Source organism: Perna viridis, chromosome 15 (assembly GCF_037379345.1).
Source record: "Perna viridis isolate PV_CMFRI_1.1 ecotype Kerala chromosome 15, ASM3737934v1, whole genome shotgun sequence".
In the NCBI taxonomy this organism is placed as follows: Eukaryota; Metazoa; Mollusca; class Bivalvia; order Mytilida; family Mytilidae; genus Perna; species Perna viridis.
In genome coordinates this window covers 22,218,666-22,243,007 of record NC_142459.1, presented here as the reverse complement: position 1 = coordinate 22,243,007, position 24,342 = coordinate 22,218,666, and the positions used below count along the sequence as shown (strand labels likewise).

At 32.2% G+C, this 24,342-nt stretch overlaps 1 protein-coding gene across 4 annotated transcripts in view; it reads right to left on the bottom strand.

The window, feature by feature from the left end:
• Positions 1-22,724, bottom strand: part of LOC148597478 (cytochrome P450 3A6-like) — a 31,944-nt gene extending 9,220 nt beyond the window's left edge. The window contains exons 1-11 of one of the 4 annotated variants that reach the window (XM_088563536.1): positions 22,609-22,658; positions 18,618-18,673; positions 18,089-18,311; positions 17,423-17,519; positions 13,563-13,615; positions 12,775-12,871; positions 7,093-7,212; positions 6,402-6,493; positions 5,102-5,253; positions 2,703-2,815; positions 919-1,167 (exon numbers count right to left, since the gene is read on the bottom strand). In XM_088563536.1, coding sequence (XP_088419662.1) covers positions 919-1,167; positions 2,703-2,815; positions 5,102-5,253; positions 6,402-6,493; positions 7,093-7,212; positions 12,775-12,871; positions 13,563-13,615; positions 17,423-17,519; positions 18,089-18,141 — 1,026 coding nt within the window. In that variant the 5' untranslated portion in view covers positions 18,142-18,311; positions 18,618-18,673; positions 22,609-22,658. Of the gene's footprint in view, positions 1-918; positions 1,168-2,702; positions 2,816-5,101; positions 5,254-6,401; positions 6,494-7,092; positions 7,213-12,774; positions 12,872-13,562; positions 13,616-17,422; positions 17,520-18,088; positions 18,312-18,617; positions 18,674-22,608 lie in introns of all 4 variants that reach the window. The other 3 variants (XM_088563538.1, XM_088563535.1, XM_088563537.1) reach the window with 3 other exon arrangements.
• Positions 22,725-24,342: the final 1,618 nt, after the last annotated feature.

The window sequence follows — 24,342 nt, the reverse complement described above, 5'->3', positions numbered from 1 at the left end:
GACTTACAATAAGGCTTACAGAAAAGGGTTATGTTGCTACAAGGATGAAGTCTATGATTATTATCATGTACCCGTGGGTCGTTTCGTGTACGGTGTATCCATATGAGAACCGATTTGTTCAACCTGTCATAGTTTTTCTTGTAGAGAACGCTTCTCCTACCGGTGCCCCTGGTCTCTGCTCCCAGTTTTCTTGTATAGTCCGAGTTGATTATTTACTTTTGTCTTTTTGTACGTGTTTTTGTGGTAAGATTATGTACTTTGTTGTGTGTGTTTTCCATGTTTGGTGTTTGCTCCTGGATTTTGTTCTATTGATTTCTGCTAAAATCTTGGTTCCCTTGATTACACTTAATAACTTCAACACCATGTTTTTGCCTTTATTGTTAAAGAATAAAATACCAGATAGTATTACTGCATTGACATTTAATGTTTCAATATATTATTTCAACATAAATAGCAATTGTTTAGCTTTATTTGGTTTTAAAAATAGCATGGTCATGAAACGTTGATTTCATTCTTACTATGTTTAGACGAAACACCCAGACAAGTAGGGTGATTCATATGTAATTTTCCGTCATGAGAAAATAAACTTTATAGCTGAATCATGACAAGCTTGGTTATAACTCTGTATTTAGTGTAAAATCAACATTAAACAAAACTCAAAGTTCAATGTCTTAAAAAAAACAAATGAGCAATTTAAGCAAATTAAAATAATTCTTTGTTTTCACGCCCCCTTTTTGTATTGTGTTGCTTCGTCGCTCAATTTCCGGCAATTTTAGTAGCTCTTTGATAATTTCCTCTGGCTTTTACTTTTTGTTAAGAACCAATATCACCTAAAAACACAAAAGCTAAACATGTCTAACAATCTATAATTTGCTTTAGTTGGCTTTTGACTCGCAAGTAAGAATATTCGTGACTTACAAATAGCCCACAATGACACTGCATCTCTTCGAACACTTTCTGTTGTACGTCTTGGTGTACTGTTAATTGATGAATTACAAAAGCTAGAGCTCCATTGGTCGTACTGAACCCACCCCCTGTAATACTGTTAACGTGGGCTACGATCTCTTCAACTGTTAAAGGTCTGTGTCCGTCGTCTGTTTCACAGTCTGGTATTTTTATGTTTAACAAAAAATCCAAGATGTTGTCCTTCGTATGTATGCTTTGGTCCTGTAAAATCCAATGACATAAATATAAATACGTGTGAACTATTGGTCAAAATTGAAGAAACAGTACGAGCCTGTAAATCAATAAAGAAATAAAAATAAAATTGAATAAAGCTCCCTAAAGAATACACCCGTTCCCCAAACACGTTACCACATTGTCATATTAAGGACGAAGCTTTATGGTTATATGTTTTTTACAGTCGTCACACAGAATTAGTGTCTGATATCTTACGAATTTTACACGCCTATATGACACATCTTCAAAAATAACAAACAGCCTAATAGCTCAAAAGGTTTTGATAAAAGAACGGATGAGCGGACACTATAAATCGCCTTTAAGTCGGGGCATAAAAAGTGTAATATGAATTTTGATACAGTCATTTGGAAAGTAAATGAATAACAAGAACTAAACAGATGAAGTTGCAAATTAACGACTAAATTTTATGATTCAGTAAAACAATATACTGGCATTTGTTTCTATGACATATCTATAATTCGATAATATGTTTTAAATCATGTGTGGTGCAATTAATTATTATAGGAATGTTTAAGGGAGGTTAATGTTCATATTGCATAAGCAATTAAAACAAAAATAGTAGCACGAACTTGGTAGACGTGGATAACAATTCATGAAGGCAAAATAGTTTCCGTTGGCAGAGTTTGCATTCAGATATCCCCATGTGCAATAATATTTTAACATATTGTCTTTGTACAGTTATACTTCGGGGATAATTGTATTGTATTTGAGGATTTTGAGGCTTAATAATGAATTCTACAGTCAACTATCGCGGAAAAGGGTCCTCTCTGATGCTATTTTAGGACCGACAAATGATGATATATAACGAGAAACCCCTTTTTTATCATAAAACAATATACTTTATTTAGCAAAGAAACCGTACAATTACAGTTTTTACTTGTAAGGTGCCCTGGAATGTAAGTATCTGTAAATACTGGGTAGATAAAAGGAAAATGATTATTGTTATTTAAATTTTACATTTAAATGAAAACAAGTACGGGATTTACTACTTCCCCGTAATAGTTTCCGTTACAGGTGGAAAAAAATCTTCATGTATAATACAGTTTGTTGGTTTTGTTTTTATTTTTTTTTCTGTGAATGCATAAAAGGGTGAAGAAAAATCGTGAAATTGATAGAATGATACCCCCAATTTACATGTTATGGATGAAAGTATCAACGTTATAACACGTTATATTAGAATTAATAAATCAATAAGCTAAGTTATGGATACATTATGACAAATAATTATTTCAAGTTTTCATATCTTTCTAGATAGTAACTCATTTTATAATATATTTTGAACTAAGTTCTTCTATAACAATGTATGTTGCTACATTTTTTCTTTCATTAAATAAAGAAAACTATCACCTTTTCTTTTAATCATACCACTGATTATTGTTTCCTGTTACAGATGTTACTTTTTTTTTCAAATTATACCCGTTATAGAGATTATTTCAAATAAGTCTTGGAAAAGTTAGAATTCAATAAATAACGATGACTTAGGTATTCGAGTGCGCCCTTACCTGATTTCGTCTTTTCTGTATTACTTCCCTTATTTCATGTATGTGTTTAACATGTATTTCTTTATGTTTACCATCAAACAGCTGAAGAAAGGGAACTAAAGATGGATATACTCCTAAAATGACAAACAAATCATATTTGATGCATTTACAGTTAATAAAATCTTTTTAAATGTCTTCTTAGACAAACCTGTGTTAGTGTAGTTAATATCTGAAAGAAAAAGAAACCAGTCAATGAAAATAATTTTATGGAAGTGCCATTTGAATAGAATATCATATGATACATCGTTTGAGACTTGTATCACCGAACGTAGAGAGAACTGGTATATATGTGTTGTAGCTGTTTCTGTTATAATAGATAGTTTTTAAAAAGAAAAACGGTATTGAATCATACCAAAAGAAATTTATAGACAATTCCGAAGGGAAAATGTATTGATAGACGGTTTCGAAGGAAAAAGTTATTTATAGAAGGTTCCGAAGTGAAAATGTATTTGTAGGTAAAAATATATCATTGTTCATGTTGACAGCCTACGTCATAAGCGTTATTTTGTGTTAGAAAAACTTCTTTTGTCGGAAGTTTTGCATTTTTAATTAATCTGTCGTACAAAAATAGATTTGATTGATGATTGATTATTATAGGAGATTAAAGTCACACAAAGCAATGATTGATCTAATTAAATCATTGATGAATAGGTAGCTAGTTTTGAACTTCACAGACATAATTTCCGAATATAGAACACTTGCTGACGATTCGTCGTTTAGTTTTAAGGGTTCAATCAATCAAAAAATAATTTCCAAGTTGCGTTTTTAATGTTCAGATGTATCTAGCTGAAAGTTTCGTCATAAATGTTCCAAAAATGGTAACTCATTCTTGATTTTCTTTTGAAATAAGATATTTTGTCTCAAATAATTAGGGTTGTCATAAACAATTAGTTTCTTGTGTTTGACGCACGTGACGTAAGTATGGTATTGGTCTTAGGCGTTTTAAATCAGTTATATAACCAAATTGCAGCGAAACAAAGTCGCAATTAATTCAGCGAAAAGTGTATTCAATAAAGTAAAGTTTTCTTTTTAATTTCTCAAGCCTTTTCACTAAGCTCGTTGCGCATATTTTGCGGACTATATGCGTACTTTTCATGAATACCAGTATTGCCCAACCGTAGGCTTATACCTGTATGTTATGTTCACGGTAACCCATCGAACGCGACCGTGAACATCAATATGAAGTCATTATACATGTATGCCTCCCATTTTACTTCATTTCCACTGTTTTCAACCAATGTTGCATAGTGCGGAATTCAAACTTGAAGCACATGATTGAATGCATTTTATTGCTATCATATTCCTGCTATCATCGCTTTTTTTACTCAACTACCAAACGTACCGCTACTTTTCATGGCATCATTACAACATAAATCGACCTAAAGGCAAAAACAAAAAAAAAGAGCCATGTTACAGATTTTGCCAAATACCCGCAATATGGCCTAGATACTAAAATTATCACTCTTTTTTACCCAACCATTTAGTCATTGTTTTTAAGTATTCGACTGGTCTAGAACATTACTATACAAATACATAAACATATGCTTGTTGTGAGTGGCTCTTTAAATTCCAATTTACACTATTTACCATACACTCGTATACGTATCCCATTCACTTGAAAAGAAATCCAATTCTCAATAGAAAAAAAAACTTAAAGCAATTTGTCTTTTTTATATAAGAATTGGCAATTATAAAATTTTGTCTATTGAAAAATAACACGAATTTTCCATGTGCATTTTGTTTATTGCGCGAAGAAAATTTCTATTATAGCCAATTCTTATAGATTAATATTAAAACATGAGAAAAGCAGCTCTGAATTTAACTGAATAGGGGCGTGTCAATATTTTTTTTATCCATTGAGATATAACAAATTATTTCAACCAATCAGGCTGCAGTAATTATCTCAATTTCATTTATATCACATTATACATTAAGATTGTTTTGTTGGTTTTTGATTAAACTATTTTTGTTTTTACTTTTATTTCTTGTTCAGAAACAGCTATGGACCACATAACCAATCTTAGTTTTTCATCTGGATGTTGCGCTTTTGAGATAAAATTTGTATAGTTTGTATATGAAATTAGCACTTTGCAAGAGTTATCGTTCTTGATTTGGTTTGATTTGGTCGATTTGGGAGGTTAAAGTGTAGTTTTCTCAAAAGTACAGATATAAATACTGAAAAGAACATTGTCACTTAAAAATATGGCATATGTAGACCAAAGAAGCATCATTTGGTTTTCTACGCCATGAATCACCTTACTATAGACAGTGTCTGAATTTCATATGGACTGGTATTTAATATAAATATACCACAGAAAGGGAATTTCATCCCATAATATAAAATTCAGTTTGAAACATACTTGCTAAACCTGATTTTGGATTATCTGGTTCTGACGACTCATTAAACACTTTCATGTAGCGATACATTGTGGAGTTTTCGTCTCTCATACTGTTTGTACGATGGTCAAACATTGCCAAGGAGAAGGCATCCAATGTATATCTGTCTATCAAACTAAAGACCAAAAATATATTTCTTAACAATCGTTGATTAAATTGTAACCACAAAAGAAAAGTTAGGTACGGTAAAATAAGTCGACTGAAAAGATTGAAGTCATCACTACAGAAGTTTTATGGTCTCCATCATGAACTCGTGGTTCCTTACGGTGTATCCATCTGCACAATAAAAAACTGATTTGTTCAACGTGCCATAGTTTTCCTTTTCTCTTTTGTCTATCCCGGCTTTGACTTTTTTAGTAACTCGACGTTGTTTTTAGAAAAGAAAAGGACGCTTACCCTAGCGGTGCACCTGGTCCATGCTCCCAGTTTTTAATTTGATTACTTTGTATTTATTTCTTTAGTTACTCTATGTTCTTTGTTGTACGTGTCTGTGTTCCATGTCTGGTCGTTGTCCCTGGATTACATTCTTTTGAGTTCCGCTAGAATCTTTGTTCCCTGGATTACTCTTATAGAATATCATACAATGGCGTCAAAACGTACGGCTCCTTTTCCCGCCTTTAAATGACATTTTTTGTTAAATCAATAACAGTATACAATTTCGGTATTATGAAGATTGTAAAGGTTTATCTTGTTTTCATACTGATTATTTTTATACATTATTGCGCTTGCGTCGTTGGCAATTCATAATTCAACGAGTTCACGGGGCAAATTGGCGATAGACGATATATATATAATGACAAAATTTAAATAAAATCATTTTACACCAAAATGACGAAACAGATAAATTCAGAAACAATTGATACATTCTATGTCACTATAAAGAATCAATGACACCAATCCATTGTATGAAAGCATGTCAACAAACAATGTTTAACTGTTTAGTATGGTGTTGTAAATGTTGTATGGCATACAAATACCGTATGGTAGGTTCTTTGGCGGTTTGCAATTTGACGATGTTTAGGCAACATTTTTGTTGAATGATTCATTTTGGTGGATGACTGATTTATTTTACACGAAGTACTAAACCCCAAAGTAAATATCTGGAGGAACTTGTTTTGGCTATTTTGTCAGACCGCTTAAATACGCTAAAATAAGAACCATGTAAAAAGTACCCGCCATACGATATTTATTCGATTAACAATTACAGTAGTTATATAAACAAAGACGCCAAAGATAGAGTAAGATAACAGTTAACTGACCGACCTCTCAACATCAAAGCCCTCCTTGTTTATGTTGATTTGTTCTTCTAGTATCTCAACCATTTCTTTTGATGTGGCGTATAGCTTTTTGGATACCTTTAACATATTGTATAAAATAACGATATTGACATACAATCAAAATAATAGTAGCGCGACGTTCAATTCTAAAAAGATAGAAACAAATTTACTAGTAAATCAAACTCATATTTGTATATTTTCTCTTATTTTTGTGTACCTCGAAGGGTAACACATGGATAAGAAAGTAAACTTTGTAGCTACGGGAATGTTTAAGTAATAATTGTAGAGACTTCTCCATCTTTATCTTCAGTATAATCATGCAAAATCTTTATCATATGTAAGCATTTAGTTTTTTACACAAGGAAACATGATGCTTATTTACTGACATCATTCTTTAGCACAAATTAAAGCCCCCTGTTTGCCCATCTCTCTTTTCGCTAATTGCTGTTTTCATTGCTCTTGTAATTACCGTTTCCATCGTCCTTGTGTCCCATCCCTTTTTCTTTCATCATTTCATGTTCATTTTATCATCAATTTCATGTTCATCGTCTGAATATAGCTGAAATATTGCTGCTCGGACGTTAAACCCCAACAAACAAACTTTAGCACAAATTAGAGCCCCCTGTTTGCCCATCCCTCCTTTCGCTAATTACTGTTTTCATTGCTCTTGTACTTACCGTTTCCACCGGAAGTGCACTAAGAGCTGATATAATGGCCGTCCTTTGTGATTTCCAATTAGGTCCATAAGTATTAAGAATACTGTGTTCGTTTGGGTAATAACAGAATGGATTATGTATCTATAACAAATACAACATAATGACTACTCGAGTATCTAACAGGGGCGTACCTGCCTATACGCAAATACGCAGTTGCGTACTTTCGGAAAAAGTAACAAAAATAAAAACACACATTTTAAAGATAAAATAAAGGATATTTATCACATATGCATACCATGAACGTAGTATAGGCTCTGAAAAACTGGCTCCAAAATCATTAAAATTCAGGAGTTTCCCTCAAACCAAAATCTTCGGAAACGTAATGTATGATACAATAAAGAACGAGTTATGCTTAAAACAGAAAGTAATGAAAGAAGACAAAGGAGTTTTGAATTCTATCCATAACCGGATTTGATACAGCTTCAAGTGTCCCTTCCAAACCCCCCCCCCCCCCCCCCCCAATCCGCACATCTGGTTATGTACATAAATAATTGTTTAAGCAGTAGCATTAGAATTACCGCATTTGAGATGCCTGTTCCAGAACCCTAATTGTAAGGAGTCATGCGCGATACAAAAAGTCTGGCATAATGTATGAGTTGTGATATAAAAACTCTATTCGCAGGTGTTAAATGGATGTTGTCGCAGATGAAAGAAATGTTGACAATACGGAATGAAAAGTCATTGCGTTTGTCGTATAGCTTGGTGAATAGTTTTCCTTAACCATCGTTCTCCAAGTGTAGGTCAAGATATGAGGTTGTACTATCCTTTATCTCAAGTTCTTTGGGGTAGATGCGATGTATCAATCCCCGAAACTAGGATTGTTTAATGATAATACATCATCTTTATGAGGGAATCTGAGAGCAAGAGGAGGAACACAATTTGTTACAATTTGATGGCCGACCATTTGTTGAAAAAACATGTCCACCACAATGGACAATTATATTTTCGATAAACAATTCCAGCATTTTGAATACATATTCTTCGGAATATTTGGAAGATGATTTTTTTAACAAAGTATTAGGAATCTCAGATTAACATATTTGTATCTATGTGTATCGTCTTTTGTTTGGAGTAACAACGATGTATTATGTTTTTGAATCGGGATTTTAACTGAGGATAGGGAATAGAAAATGTATAGAGTTGAAAAATCATAGGTTTAGTGATATTGTCTTCTGATAATCATCTTGAATTAAATTAAGAAAAATCAAACAGAAAATGATACATGGATGTGAAAAACTAATTTCACTTTTTATGTCTAATTCATAAACAGTTCCAGACCACACACACACACATACACAAATTGTCATTCGGTAGTTGCACTTTTGTAATCAAAGGAATCAAGATTATAGTGGTAATCAAAAGAATGTAATCCAGGGACAAAGACCAGACATGGGAAACAGACATATATAACAAAGAACAGAAAGTAAATAAAATCATACATACAAAGTAACAAAAGAAAATGAGCAACTCGGACTCCACTAAAACTGGGCGAATGGACCAGGTGCACCGGTAGGGTAAGCGTACTCTGCTTTTCTAGGAACACCCGCCTTGTTGCTCATAAAAAACCAAGTCCAGGGTATATAGATTGCGTAAAGAAGCGGTAGTTATTAAAAGTTATCTTTCGTAATACGGTTGATTTATGAAAAAGTTTGATGAACGGTTCTGTCAAAAACACAGATCTGAATAGAAAAAAATATATATATCGTTACGTTAAACGTTTAGATAATATTATGTTTCCCAAACAAGTTGATTGATGGGGTTTTCTGCACCATGAATCAACTAATCATACGCAGTTACTGAACTTTACATGGACTGGTATTTAAATGCGATATGCAATCCATCGATGTTTCGACGTTCAACTTAGTTTGTCAAAATAAAAATCAAAGGTGTATATGACGCTATCTGCGGTTGTAGTTAATTTAATCACGAGAATAAATAAATAATATAGCGTTTAAAAGTGCATGTACATGTAACTTGCTAGAAATAAACTTGTGGTTAACATTCTCCGATTTTTATATTCTAAAAACGGAACTTATAATTAAAGATAAGCATATTTTAGCATCATAGCGATATTAATTTAGTTGAACTAATTCATGGTAGACAGTAGAGGCCAAAATATTCTCCTACATGAGATAAAAGTGTAAAGCGGGGCAGCTGACTGATAAGAAAATAAATTACTATATGTGGTCAGTATGTTTTATGCCAACTTTTTTTTCTATTTACTCCCATACATTTTGACAGCAAGTGTGACAGATATTAGCACACGAAGTGTACATTGGTGTAATTGTAAGGGCAGTAATTTTTTTCTACGTATTTGTAGTGCATCACGTGATCAGAAAAAAGAATGTTTTGTGGTACATGTACTTGATTTTTAATGTACTAAATACCATCGATCAAGATATATTATACAATGCTATTAATAGCTATTTAAGTACTTCAGAGACTAAGAATTAGGCAAAATATGTATAAGGCGCAACCGATGTTTTTACCTGATAACCTCAAGATATAACCATCATAGTATTTGTAAAATTTGCCTTTTTAAGATATTGATAGATCAAAGTAGAAAGTTAAGAAAATATTAAAATCAGCTCCAAAAACGAAACTTTCAAATAAATTTGAAAATTGCATAATTCACTTGTTGAATATGGGCCTTCGTTCAAAACGAAGTTTCATTGCTGTGAATGTGTTGCACTAAAAATTAGATAAAAATGAAGAAGAATTATAAAATTTCGCTGAATCGGTTTAAAAAAGCTGATTTCATTAGACATTTTTATGTAGAAGATACAGAACTCTTTGATATTTGCACAAAAATAGCATTATGTACTATCACAACTCCTGACAAAGGATTGTGTTGTTCATAACTTGCGCTGTATAATGTTGGATTAAAGAACTACCCCTAATCGTCCCATTTTTGTGAGACTTTTTTGAAAACTTGAAAACTGCGTAAAAGCACAAAATTATAATACATCTTACATTTTCGGTACATTAATGTTCCGATTAAATCTAGTAAGTTGAAATTTCGGCAAAATAGTAGGCCTGAAACTGAAATTTTCCCGCACTTTTTCCTTATATAAGCAAACAAATAATATCTACGTCACAAATACTCCTAAATGGCTTTTCAGTTCCATCCTATGTATAGAATATATTTGAGGCAAAACAGAGCAAATTGAAAATTATGATGTGCCACCAATTGCCTGATTCTTATACAGAATGATACTTAATAAACCTTCTAATTACTTCACCATTTCCTTACCGTATGATATAATTTCGACCTTTTCTTATATCTCAATTTCAACAAAAATATTGATTATAAAACCTTGAAAATGAAACTGAAGGATTATTTCTTAGTTTAAACATAGTATTGTATGTAAAATAAAATTCTGTAATATATATCTTGGTTAAAGATTTCTTTGCAATTAAGAGTTTAGCTCCATTTTCATACAATTCTTAGGAGACACAGACCTCTGCTTATCTAAGAAACGCCGTATTATTTAAAGATCTGGTTGACATGACCTGAAGTAGCATAGTGAATATTCATTAACCGGTCAGTAAAAACAGATCCAGATTCTTTTTCAAATTGAAAATTTCCTTCCGAGTGTGTAAAATTTGGCTTGTGTTAGCATGTTAAATATTTCCCTTTATCATAAAGTAATAAGAAATAATTGCAGTCAAGACATGATGAGAAAGTATGTCCCTCCCCTACCCCTGAAAATTGCAGAATAATTAAAAAAAACACAAAAAAAAAAACGCCTGCAGTAATACGCTCGCGAAGGGAACGTTTATGGTTGTATTATCAATTTGGTTTTGTATACTTAAGGCCAGAAAAAGCATCAATATCCGGTTTGTACCTTCATTTAATGGAGCTGAAAACAGCATAATGGCAGCTTCATTTGCATATACTTGTATGTATGCGATTGAGAGCCAAACCAGTCTCGAAAAATATTCGCTAGTTTCGATGATAAATACAAATCGAATCATAGCTTTCCTAAGATAGGGTTGGCCATTATAGTCTGCAGTATGGCACCCAGAAGTTTGCGAAAATTACGTAATCAATATTACCCATGATTCTCGGGTCATAAAAATTGCGAAACGAAAACGAAACGAAACGAAACGAAAATAATCAATAAAAGAAAGAATCAAAACGAAGCAATTCGATAAAATGAATCAAATCGTAATAAAAACATAATTAAACGATACAAATCGAAACAGAATGAAGCGAAATTAAATTGTATAAAAGTAATCTTCTAACACGTTTTAAAATTATAAGAACCATGATCTTTACCAGTGCCGGACAATTCGACTCAAAGACATTTCGGACCATGACAACCAATAATTCTTTATGAATGCCGGACATTTCGGCAAATAGACATAATAGACCTTGACAATCAGTATAATGCTTAAGGACATATACCATAACAAAATTTACCATATTTGAAGATTACAAGTATAATATATCAAATCAGAGCTGACAAAAATTATCAAAGTTGTTTTTAATTAATGTTTCTTCGGGAGCGCTTAAAGGTTTCAACTTCATCATATTAACAGTTGTTATATGGTATATATTGGGAGATAAGGAATTCGAAAGGAGAGAAAAGAGAACTCAGTTATGAAATATTATATTGTATTAAAAAGGAAGACCTAGTGTAAGGGACACTACTCTTACAAATCATTGGAACGTTTGTATTCAGCATTTTACATCAATCTCATGTAAGCATCAGAGTGACTGGTTTCATTCTTTTTCAAATGAAAGCTTGATAGGCTTTCGTGAAACTGAAAATGATACAAACATATCACCGATTTTAAGAGTTATGTACCTTACTTTATGTCTACCTCCTTAAAATTATATTAATTTTAATGGAAATGGTATCATTTGATCGTTGAATATTTCACTTGGTACTGAAACAACTTAAAAAACAAAAATGGGAATTATCTGGGAAAGGACAATGAAGTATTGGGTTTTTGGATTAAATAGAAAGTTGATACCATTTGATAACGGTAAATCACTGTGAAGTGGGGAATAAGTCGCGGTAATATATATTTAATAGGGGACAGTAGTGGAGGTACATTTTACTCTTATAGTTAATCAAATGTATCCTCATGGCCAAATTAAGGCTACTGTTAACCAAAATGTCAATGAATTCATTGAAATAAGAAATCAATTACAACAATACCCATCATATAGATTATTAATTAATATTACAAATTTCGATGTACTGTACACGTGTTTCAAGGAGGAAAGTAATCTTTCATCAGCAGCATTAGAATTTAATACTTTGGGAGACCATAATCCAAAAGTTAATTGTATAAGTACTCCAAACCAAAACTACTGCAAAGGAAGCCAAGTCTATCAACGAGAGGTTCTGTCATGTGCATTACAAGGTATGATGCCTCGGTGCCTGAAGAAGTTTGTCATTTGTGAAACTGCAAATTATGATAAATAATGTATGAAATATTTCGGACTCTGCCAAACCTGACTACTAGGTTGGAGAATAATCTCTGGGATTTTGGTCCAACAGTATTTGCAGTGAAAGACGAAACCAACATTGCTTTGGAATTTTCGGTAAATTCAAATTTCGCATTTTTTTTTGTAAAACGTATAATTTTGTATTTGTATATACATAATAAAAAGGAAAACATACATACTGGTCTAATATTGAACTTCTCAAAATGTTTGACGAGTATAAGTTTCGACATTTCCGGTTCACAAATAACAATACTGGGTTGGAAACCTTCGTAGTACCTGTAATATTAAACCAAAATATTAGATAAAGTTCTAGCTGCGTAGTCGAGATTTGAATTAAATATGTTTGTGTGAAGTTTTTTTTTATATCTAAGTCAGATTTCTTTCCATCACCAATTTTCGTTTCAAATTTCAAATAAAGGGAATTTAAGGATGGAATAAGATCAAAGTTACATAATATATTTCGTTAAAGTAATTTTCACTATAATTTATTCTACAAAGTCGACAGATTATTTGAGTACAAAACGAACTTATCACATATTAACATTTACCGTTTAGTGGTCACAACTTAAAATTGATCTTACCGACGAACTACGAAACATGAATGTGGCATAAATATCTTTAGAAAAGTGAGGCAAAATGTCGGGAAGTGTCCAGGAGACAACCACCTGAGTATCTGTTTACAATCAAAAGAGCATTTCAGTGAAAGAAACCTTAAACAATTTCCAGTTAGATCCCATATTGATGTTTTACCTATTTATCATGGATTAAGCAATTAATGTTGTCTTTATTCCTTCTACAATAATCATGTAATTTCAAAACTTCATATAATATTTAATGGTATACTTTTCACTAAATAACGCTCACAAGGAACATGTAATGGTAGACAGAGTTACAGACATGGTTAGTCATGTAGGACTCCATATGTCTGTTTTATGGGAAATAAGAAAATCAGCACAAACATGCTTACCCATAAATGTCGCCATACTTTGCTCTCCATACCTTGAACCTGGACAGTTTGTCCTGCAACAAAAGGAGGAAAATAAAACAATTTAGAAAGCGATTCAAATGAGTGCCAAACAAGAGGTTTCTTGTACAAAATATATAATATCATAAATATAAAGGTCAAAGGTCAAATAATGCTCATAAGGTCAATTTCAAAATGTAATAGTTGTTTTTCCAAAGATATTTATTTCGAATATGGAGGTGTGAAAACAAATCATCGCGAAAATGATCGCCCGCAAATGTTTCAAAACAACATCATGTTTATTGTGATATTACTATCTTGAGATTTTTTTTGGACATGATCAGTGCACATGCGCTTAAAAGAAGAGAAAAGATTTCCATTTAAGGATAAAATTCAATGTTTCTGTCTTTCATATCTTTTTGCCCTGAGCACATTTCTTAAAAAAGGTCTGTTGTATTTAACATGTGGTTAACCAATGTATATTTATGAAGTTAAATAACTTGATATCTTCATGATATCTTCATGTCCTTCAACTGTTGTCTGGCTACTCACTACAGGCCATTTATAACGAAAATGCTTAATTGTTTATAACCGACAGCTTATGATGCGTCTTTTAAATTCAAGGATAAGCGGCTTGAAGATTCGTTCAGTTTTAAATGTCATTATACAATGATTTATTTAGATTAAAATTTGAAGACGACAAAAATGGTGTAAAGGATAATTTATTTGTGGGCTGTGGAAGGGTGTGGCATTGGGCAATATCTGGTGCAGATTAGGGCAATGATGTATACGGAATCGGGAAATGTGAAATAGGAAAGGATACTCTGATGAATGCGAATGGTGAAATGAGTGATTGAGAGTAGGACAACATGAAAGTTTGAATATGGAAATGAGAAATGGGAAACAGGGCAATGTAGGATGAAACTTGGGAAATGAAAGATTGGTAATTGAACAAGTGGAATTTTGTAGTGGAATGGGAAATGGGGCAATGCAGGATGAAAATAATGAAAGAAGGGATGGGTAATTAGGCAGCAAATAAAGTGGAATTGAGTAAAGAAGAATAATTGGATACATGTATGTAACAACGAGGGAAGTTCATGTACATTGGCTATACATATATTATATGGTAAATAGGGAATACGGAATAAGATTCGGACAATGAGTGTCAGGAAAAGAGGCAATGAAGACTTGGAAATTAAACAATGGTGGAAACAAATGTAGACAGTGGGACAACCATGCAGGATGTAATGTATAGTTACAATGTATAATGCTGCTGATGTGTTTTACTTTTACAAAAATCAGGCCTCGTTATGATTTAAGCGTCTACGCAGCAATTTACAACACAACGGTCGTTATAAGATTAAAAATGCATACAAAATATAGAATTACATGTACTTATATATTTCAAATTACATAAGCCTTTCCCTATTAAACATATAAAAATAATGAATTTAACAGTGCCTTTCAGGATCATATGATCAGGGACCCCTTCCAATTTTGAACATGTTTGTTTACTTTTTGTTGCCATGACGAACAGAATATTTGGTAAAACGAATTTCTATGTCATTAAATGCACTGCAAACAATTGGCTAAATTCAGAAGCCGTTACATTTAACTTTTTCAAAAGTAAAACTTTCTGACAGTTTATTGACTCCCCAATGTTTCTTCAATTTCATAGAGATCAAATAATTATCAAGTTTAACTACATGTATGAAACCGGGTGGTGTTTTTGCGTATACATTTTTGTACATGAACATGTATGTTCCAGAACTTCCGCGATTTGCCTGATTTTCACAAGGTCCTATACTTGTTAAATTCCCTATTGATATTTTTTAAGAATACACACTCCAATCACGTTGTTAAACTATGAATTCAAATGCAACGCTCATAGAGGAGTTAGTTTCCATATAATAATCGCTTTAAGTGATATAGAAAATTTGAACTGTATCGAGGGTACAACCAAGCCCTTGACATTTCCACAGACCCCACGCGGATTTATATTTTCTAAATATTACATGTATATGATTGTTTTGGTTTTGTCGGATGACCTATTGACCTATTCACATTTCTAAAAAAGCTCCCCCATGGAATATCATGAGTGATACATGTACAATGTTGTGTGAGATTAAACAAATGACACAATTCCATCAATGTATAAATTAAATGTCTCACTATAAATAATTCTAAGTGTTATTAATGGAAAATAGTCTGCTGATGCTCTTTCCTACTTCAGTGCAGTTGGGAAACGCCCAACATTGGGTCTGGGAAATGGTCATAGCGTCAACAGAGAAGCCCAGTCGCTAAATATTCTGACCGGGTATCCCGACGGGTGGACTGAGCGAGACCTGAGGGGGCAGTCAAGGTCGTTTAAAAAAATCGACCAACATTAAAAAAGCAATAGACTTATCTTTATTTCAATCAAATTAGAGTTATACTAAATAAGATCAACAAGAAGTACATGTATATACCTAAAATCCTACATTCCGTAATCACATGGAAATCATATCCGTAACAAAATAAAGGTACATATACGTATGAAGAATAGAGACGCACATTGATTAACATCCTGGTTTTTTTTTTTAAAGAATCCATTTGTTTTAAAATAAACATTGCAATATAAAAAAAACACTAAGCTTATTGGTTAGACCACTTTACCATTAAGGGAAGGCCCTGTTGTAACAACAGAGGTTAACCGTATTGCATTTAAATATTTCGAGTCCATTGTAGATTTAATGGCCGTAAATGTGGACAATTCAAACAATGACAGAAATATAGAATCAAATCAAGACTGAAGACAAAAAAACTTAAAATACAACACAGTGTGAATATTTTTGCAAGAATGTTTAATAAAAAAAAAGAAATCAAATACTATGGCCTAGATATGGAAAAGGGCAAATTTAAAAAAAGACATTGGTACGCGTAATTAACCGAAAATATTACAAAAAAAACAACAAAAAAACCCAAAAAAACATATCATTGATACATGCATACAAACTCCAAACACAGTATAGTAACTCCCAAGAATTTATCCTTGGCCTTAAATCATTAGATAAACCCAACTTAGTCAAAAAATGAAATTACGTAGTTGACCTGTTCGCACTGGAGGCCTTGGACTAAATACCGTCATAACAAATAAATTAAATGTAAAACAAATAAATTACTACCCATCTTCCTTGTATGTTTTGATATATAAAACCAACATACTAAAATGCACTGAAAATCTTGTTACGTGTTATCAACCATTAAAATCATTTAAAATGAATTACATACATTCCTCGTCTTTATATTGTACCGTCAAAAGCTTTTATTCTGAAATGACCTTCACCTTAAGAGATGTATATCACTGGGTCATATTCTAAATCAAACAATAAAATAAGAAATGTTAACGCGTGCAAGCAGCATACAAATTTGTGTTATGTTATGGGTAAATTTAATACCTTGCACGTGGTAATATTTTCTGCTTTGTTAGACAATCATTCACAGGTCTTATAACACATAGTAAATACCATTAATTATACTCCATAAGCAGGTGAATATTATTAATATTATTTAATTTAATGAAGGAAGGGAAAAAGAATACATTGTGTTTTCTGGGAAATGGCGAAACACTGAAGTCAAAAGGATTACCAGTTCACATGCGTTATAAAAACAAACAGCGAAGTATATATTCCGAAAACATGGCGGCTTATAGTCAGTACTCTAAAATTTTATTTGCTGGATAATTATTTATCAGCTAGTTAACTTGTAGATAGTGCATTAACTTAGTTCAGCGGTGAAGTCTTTCGAAAAACAAGGGGTTCATTTGGTCAAGTATTTACTTCCTATTTAATCATTTATAACTGTCTTCACTATCGCTGAATTACCTCATCTTTAAATTCGTGTATATTGCCCAATATCCATACAGGTTTTGGTCCCGGAATCTTGAGTCTCACAAACACCCCGTAGATACAACTAAGCTTTCTGAAAATAAACACAACCAGACAAATAATGACTGATATGACCATCCACAGTCATTTTTTCACTGATACAAACACAAATTGTCTCAGTCAACGCTTTATATGTCCATGAGAAATACATTCTGTCTACCACAATAGTTAAAGGTGTTGCATATACATGTAATCAATAACTCTTATTCTTAAATCAAGGAGCTACTTGATCCCACGTTTTACGTAGTCCGTTGAGGCATTGTTATTTTTTGTTTCCCGCCATCTTGCACCACGAAATTCAATGTAACCAAAGAATGTGCGCATGCGTAAAAACACGTCCCTAGATACATGTATTAAGAATCTAGCACCTCTGAGAGTGACAGACAGAGAAAACTCAGACGCTCTGCTTGCGTAATTGAACGTTTCACTCTGACGTCACAAACATTTCATGTCTCCAGCCCATTCAGTGAGAAAAGGAAATATGACATGGCTAAAAATATGGATATATTTATGTCAAAGGGGAGAACTGGTGCTTTTTCAGTTTCAGTTACATTTGTAAAGCTGTTACAATGGGAAACCAATATAAGGTACATATAAGCTTACCTGTAAATGCAGATCACAAATAGCATGAATGCGGCAACTAAAAGTACATCCATTTTAGCTATATTAATCTTCAGATTGACGAATACTTTTCCCGTATATTCAAGATCATATCCATCCTTTTCTTTAAACAATGTCCAGTTCAAAGGTGAAATTGATCCTTAACTCCCTTTAACGTACAAAATGTATGTAACATCGGTGTATGCAATACGTTAACTGTTCGTAACTGCCAAATAAACAAATAATAAAACACGAGCACTGAATATGTAACTAGTGTCGTTGTTAATTGAAATTTGTATTCGAAATATTGAGTTTCAAGTCTTTATAAAAGTGGTAATATTTTTATCTACTAAGTACATTATATACCAAAAAAAATATGTATAATTTTAAAACCTTTTTTTGCATTTAACTTAATTGTTAAGCAGTTAGTCGTCTGATATGTTTCAATATTTCTTTTTTTTCTATATATCATTTAGTATTTTAAAATAATAAAATATCAATTAAATCACTATAGTATTTGATAAAAATTTACCTGCTACGTGCAGTTCAAAGTCACAATCCTTTTGATTTGCAAATTGCCGTTTTTCTCTAATTGTTGAAGTTGAATGGAAAAGAATTTAAAATATTTCATCGCACGCATTGTCAATACTAAACTATATCCTAAACGCACATTCTATATTAAATAAGTTATCACAAATTCAGAAATATCATCTCTTTTTTTACAAAAAAATCTTCATTTCAATTGTCTAATCTATTTTCGTTTTTTTTTTTTCAAGTATAACTTTATTGTAATGAACGTGACCAATTAGATAAATTGAAAAGAGGCTACATATAGGAATACACAATATTTCATGGCCACTGAACATTTTAAATGACTCTTATGCCTTTTTGCATTATCATATCATATCAATTTTCATACCAAACAGCTGTTATCACATGTAGTTCGTTTGCGTGCTTGAGGCGTTCACCTTTTCAAGCACCGACATTTCTGATCGAATTTTTTAGAAAAAAACAAGAATAAAAAGGAAGAATAAGTTGAATTTTGTATGTTTTAAAATACATGTATCGTACACCATATTTTGATTGCATTAAAATTACTAGGCCAGGGCATATTTATGAGACATCTTTCTTAAAAGTTTTAAGTGAATTATTGGACTTAAGTAGCACTCCAGCTAAGAACCATGCAAAATGTGATCGATGGCTGAAAAACCTACATATTTTTATGTTTGATAATTTGTTTGAATGGTCATAGTAAACAGAAATTAACATGTGGCATTTCATATAACCCCTGTCTTCAGGAAATAAAAAAATATATAGAATGCACAGTAGATTTCAAAGTTAAGGAAGATAACTCTGCAAATGACACGCAAATACAATAAAATCTATTAGTTTTTTTAATGTTGATTATCTCCTAAGAGCATATGGATTGGAATGAAAATAGTTACACATTTTATAATATAGACCCATGAAAAAACTTAATTACAAAATAAAAATGCATGTTCGCATGTATGTAGCCTTTTTGGGGAGTGTATCACATTTTACAGACTTTGCATGATTCTTACAAAGACAGCTACCTAAATTGTTCCTGTTTAAACAAGTTTACCAAGGTTAAAAAAACTTTACAAAAGAGTCTACTTTGGACAGGTAGATTATTCGTTTCGTTAAGACAGAAATCACTGTAAAAGAAGGAAAGACAAGAAGAAACTTCATTTGTATATATTGTCCATTATTGTACATGATACTTGGTTTATTTTTTAAGTATGTGTGGACCAGTCACGTGACACAGGCCCATTAAACATGTTCGAGCACTTTAGATGTCCACGTGGAAGTTTGATAGGTTGTTCTTCATAACTTTTCATATATATGATGAAAATGAAGATAAATTCGTTTTGATCGTAATTTGTCTTTTTTTTTCATGGGTCAGATCTATATAGGTACATGTTCTGCAAAATACAAGACACATTTTTTTCGACACAGAGCGGGGCGTGTAAAATTCTGTGACAGACACTATGGCAATGCAGAAAAACAACAACAAAGAATTACGAGATGCCCCGAACTGTAATATTACGCAGATTTAACATATTTACAGGTGTACATCAATTATTGACGACATGCAATGATTAATGTCTTTTTTTCTGTGACGAGTAAATTCATACAGTGACGTTTTTCATAAGTTGACAATGTGACGTATTGTTTTTTTTTCTGCAGCGATTATTTTTCTTACGTTTTTGCTAAAAGAAAACGCATGTTTTTCATAAATTAGATACGTAAATAGCATGGAACTTGAATGAGAATTTAAATCATTAAATTTATTAATGAAATACATCTTAGGTACGCAATTGTAATCTTAAAGGCCACATACACAACTTATTTTCAGTTATACAGACTTTTGTGTTGTAAATCACAATTGAACATTCGCGTATTAAGATTATACGTGAACTTGTGTTAAATGATGAATTGTACATGTAATGAGTGTTAAGTCAAGGTATTCGGTCTGTATAAACATCGTTTAGCATACATGTATATTTATCAGTGACTTTGGAATTAGGAATAGGGATTATAAGATGTCATTTACTTTTTTTGTGGAATTTGCCTGAATTCAACGGATTTTGTAAAGAAAGGGAATGACTCGAACTCCGGAACCCTGGACCCCAGCTGTATGAATTTCCTTTAAATGAACTAGAGTGACATGCCGAACATAAATAAAAAAAAACTTCGCTACTTTACAGTTGCGTACTAGCCGGATATCGATTTTACGACCCCTGGTACAGTAAGCAGTGAAACTCTGTCAACATCAGTGGCAGTAACGCGGTTTTTATTACATTTGTATACCTGTAAGGTGATGCAGATGCTACAGTTTTACATCCCGCACCCGGAAACAAATTTGATTGAAATATGGGATTTCTTTGCTTGTTTGTCCGTTCGTTGGTCTTCATAGTGCATTTTTGTACATTATAAGCGCAACTCTGCCTTAATCATTTAGGGAACTTTATGAAAATTATTGAAGGTAAGGCATCGAAAACAATATTTTTATTTTCCGATGCTTCCAAAGGGAGATAATCCAACTAAAAGGTTACTTGCTTCTACTGCATTTTTATACATTCATTTAGATTTCAAATTCGAACGAAAGATGAATCAAAATTTGTTTTATGTGAAAAGTGTTAGTGCAATATACTCTCTTGTTTCAATTAAATATACGTGAACAAGTTATGACATTCATTTGGCAAATGTTTTTAAATCACATGTTTAAAATATAAGATTAAATTAGTTTTCGTAAGGTTTCCGAACTTGTATAAATATACAGTGTATGTGTAAAAATAACATTCGACAATTCGCACACACAAACTTGAGCCCGTACTTCAGCTCAACTTTGGAACTTAAACAGTTTAAGCGTAATAGATGACATGACATACATGTAATCAAGTACATGTACTTCATCTACAAAGAAAGGAACTTTTGTATGTGAAGTCATGAAAAACCACAATACTAACAAAAATACCAATCCGTTGCCAGAATCAAAAGGAATACCATGCGAAACTAGCAATTACTGGAATATCCACACAAACGTAACAAATAAATACATGTAGGAGATCAAAAGTTGCATGTAATAATAGACAGAGTTACAAAACAGAATACCACACAGTTCTGCACTAAGTACCGATTTGACACGTTAACCCATAGATCAGCAAACGACACTGTGAAATAGAATAGTTCGTGTGTCAATTTCATATTTGTGTATTCGAAAGATAAATTTACTTTTTTTCTTTTGCAAAACTTGTTACTTTTGTATGCACATTCCTTTTCGTATATTCTTCTAAGAATAAATTTTTCAAGCCCCTTCTACTTACAGTGTGTCGATATCGAAACCATGTATCTTATAAATATAAAACAGATCCCCCCAATTGTCCATGTTTGGCTTTAGAATGTTTGAGTGTTCTCCCGGCCTCATTTTATGAACAGCAGTCATCCAGACCATTTGGTGTTACAAAGTGTTTAAGAGAAAAAATGTCACTCGTGCCCATCTGGGTATTTTTTACACTTTTAGCCTAAAATAGCTACCATTTCCAATATTTCATATGATATTGAGGTGTAAGAACTTTTCAGATGAAGATATATTATGGAAAAAACAAAAGCAATTTCCAATATGAGGCTTGACAAACTGGGGCACAGACGGACGGACGCAGAAATGAAATTTCCCATATGACAAAACATTGTATTCTTTATCTTGTAAGCCTACATTAATCAATTTTAGATGAAATAGAACCATTTTATTTTTTTCAAAAGTGTACTACAATATTTTTAAGATACTAAAAGTAAGGAGAAACTGACAGACGGACAGACATTGACAAGGGAGCGAAGCTGTTGCTAGATATAAACACTCTGAATTATGTACATGTATAATACATGATATATGAAATTATTTGACATTTTTATGAATCAATGAAGATTGAATAATTCAATAATCAATTTCATTTTTACACGAAAAAAAGTATCGGTGAAAATACAATTAAAATTCAGCTTACCTCAAATTTCACAAATGTTTAGAATATTTTACTACCTCGAAAGAAATTTCTAAACTCAACACTTTAACATACTAATTACTTATTTCATTCACACGTTATATACTGGCTAAATGAATATTCAGTACCTTACAGCGAAATATAAACAGCTAATCGGGTTTGATTAGGGCGTACTATAGCTGTCTTGTGTGGGTGCAACCTCGGGGAAATCGTATAGAAAACCGGTGATGCGGATGAAATCTTATTCTTGAGCTTATTTTTATAATCTCTAATGCACTGTTATACTCCAAGAGAACTTCACACAGTTATGTAAAACGGTTAAATCATCCGAAAGTAAATGAAAACGCTATTATTCTAGTGATATGTTTTTAATCGAGTTTAATGTTTTCTCAGGAAATAAAAAATAACCTCTAACTACCCGATTTTTATTTTAAAGTACAGTTCTACAAGTATGTACTTTTGTATGCTCATTGTAACGCTCATTACTCATTGTAATTCTCTGTCACCCGCTGTCGTTACTCCTGTCCTTAGTTGTCATTCTCTGTGACCGGATGTTGTTATTTGTAATTTTCTGTTACTTGCTATCGTTACTGGTTTGCGACTCTTGACAGAGGGCAAAATTCGCAAAATTGTTCAATTCATGCCTATGACCTGATATATAGCATATGTACATGAGGTTTAACAAATGAATTTAATTTTAAAATTTGACCAATATCTAGGAGATGTGGTATTACTATTATCGATTGTATCGATATTAAACCGTGAATTCGGCGAACAGTAACTGTTCGTATCATGTTATGTATATGTAGATTTTGAAGTGTAATGTAAAATTCTCAAAAAATTCTAAAGTACATGTACATGTATAGTTATTTTTAACGTATTTAGAGGTTCTGAATCTTTTTTTCGTAACGTATTCTGGATTATAAAGTTTATTTTTGTATCGTATTCGGAGATTCTGAGGTCTCCTTTTAATTTATACAACATTATAAATATACATGTAGTTCTATAATTTTATATCGTATTCAGATTCTCTGAAGTACGTGTGAAATACTAATTAATGAATGAGTGTTATGTATTTCCGGTCTGTTTGAAATAACCACAATGCCCGTGACACACACTTGAAAATTACATGCGTATTTAGGTTATATCAAAGAGACTGAAAAAAATATAACAGTCATTCCATATAATTAAATTTTAGTTTAAAAATTTAAGGAACCAACAAATAAGGTTGATGACGTCACAGTCACATTACAATTTGGTTTATGAGATGATGGACAAAAATTGTTATCCAATCAGAAAGCGTGTTGCATCTGAAATTAAATTATTAGTGTACAATGTATAGTGTGAAAAGCAATTGTTTTCATATTCTTGACTAGACTTTCATTACAGTAAAGTTTTTTTTTCATCGCGCCATGCTCACAAGTCCTTCCATCGGGCGTTACATTAAAAAGCTGAGAATAATCATAAATGTACTTTTTGTACATTGTACATTTGTTCAACATGATAACGTCGGTAATTTTGCTTCATAAGATCAGAAATTTCTTGTAATATTTCCATGTGGAAAATTTCGCAAAACAAATGTCAAAGTTCAATCCATCGTTCAATGCCTTTACGCACATTAATAAAACCTGATGATTCAAATGCTGTAAACGGTAGTTACAAAATATGTATGACGTCATAGACCTGTAATTAAATTATAGGTCTCTGATTACGCAAACTTGAACACGTATTCTCATA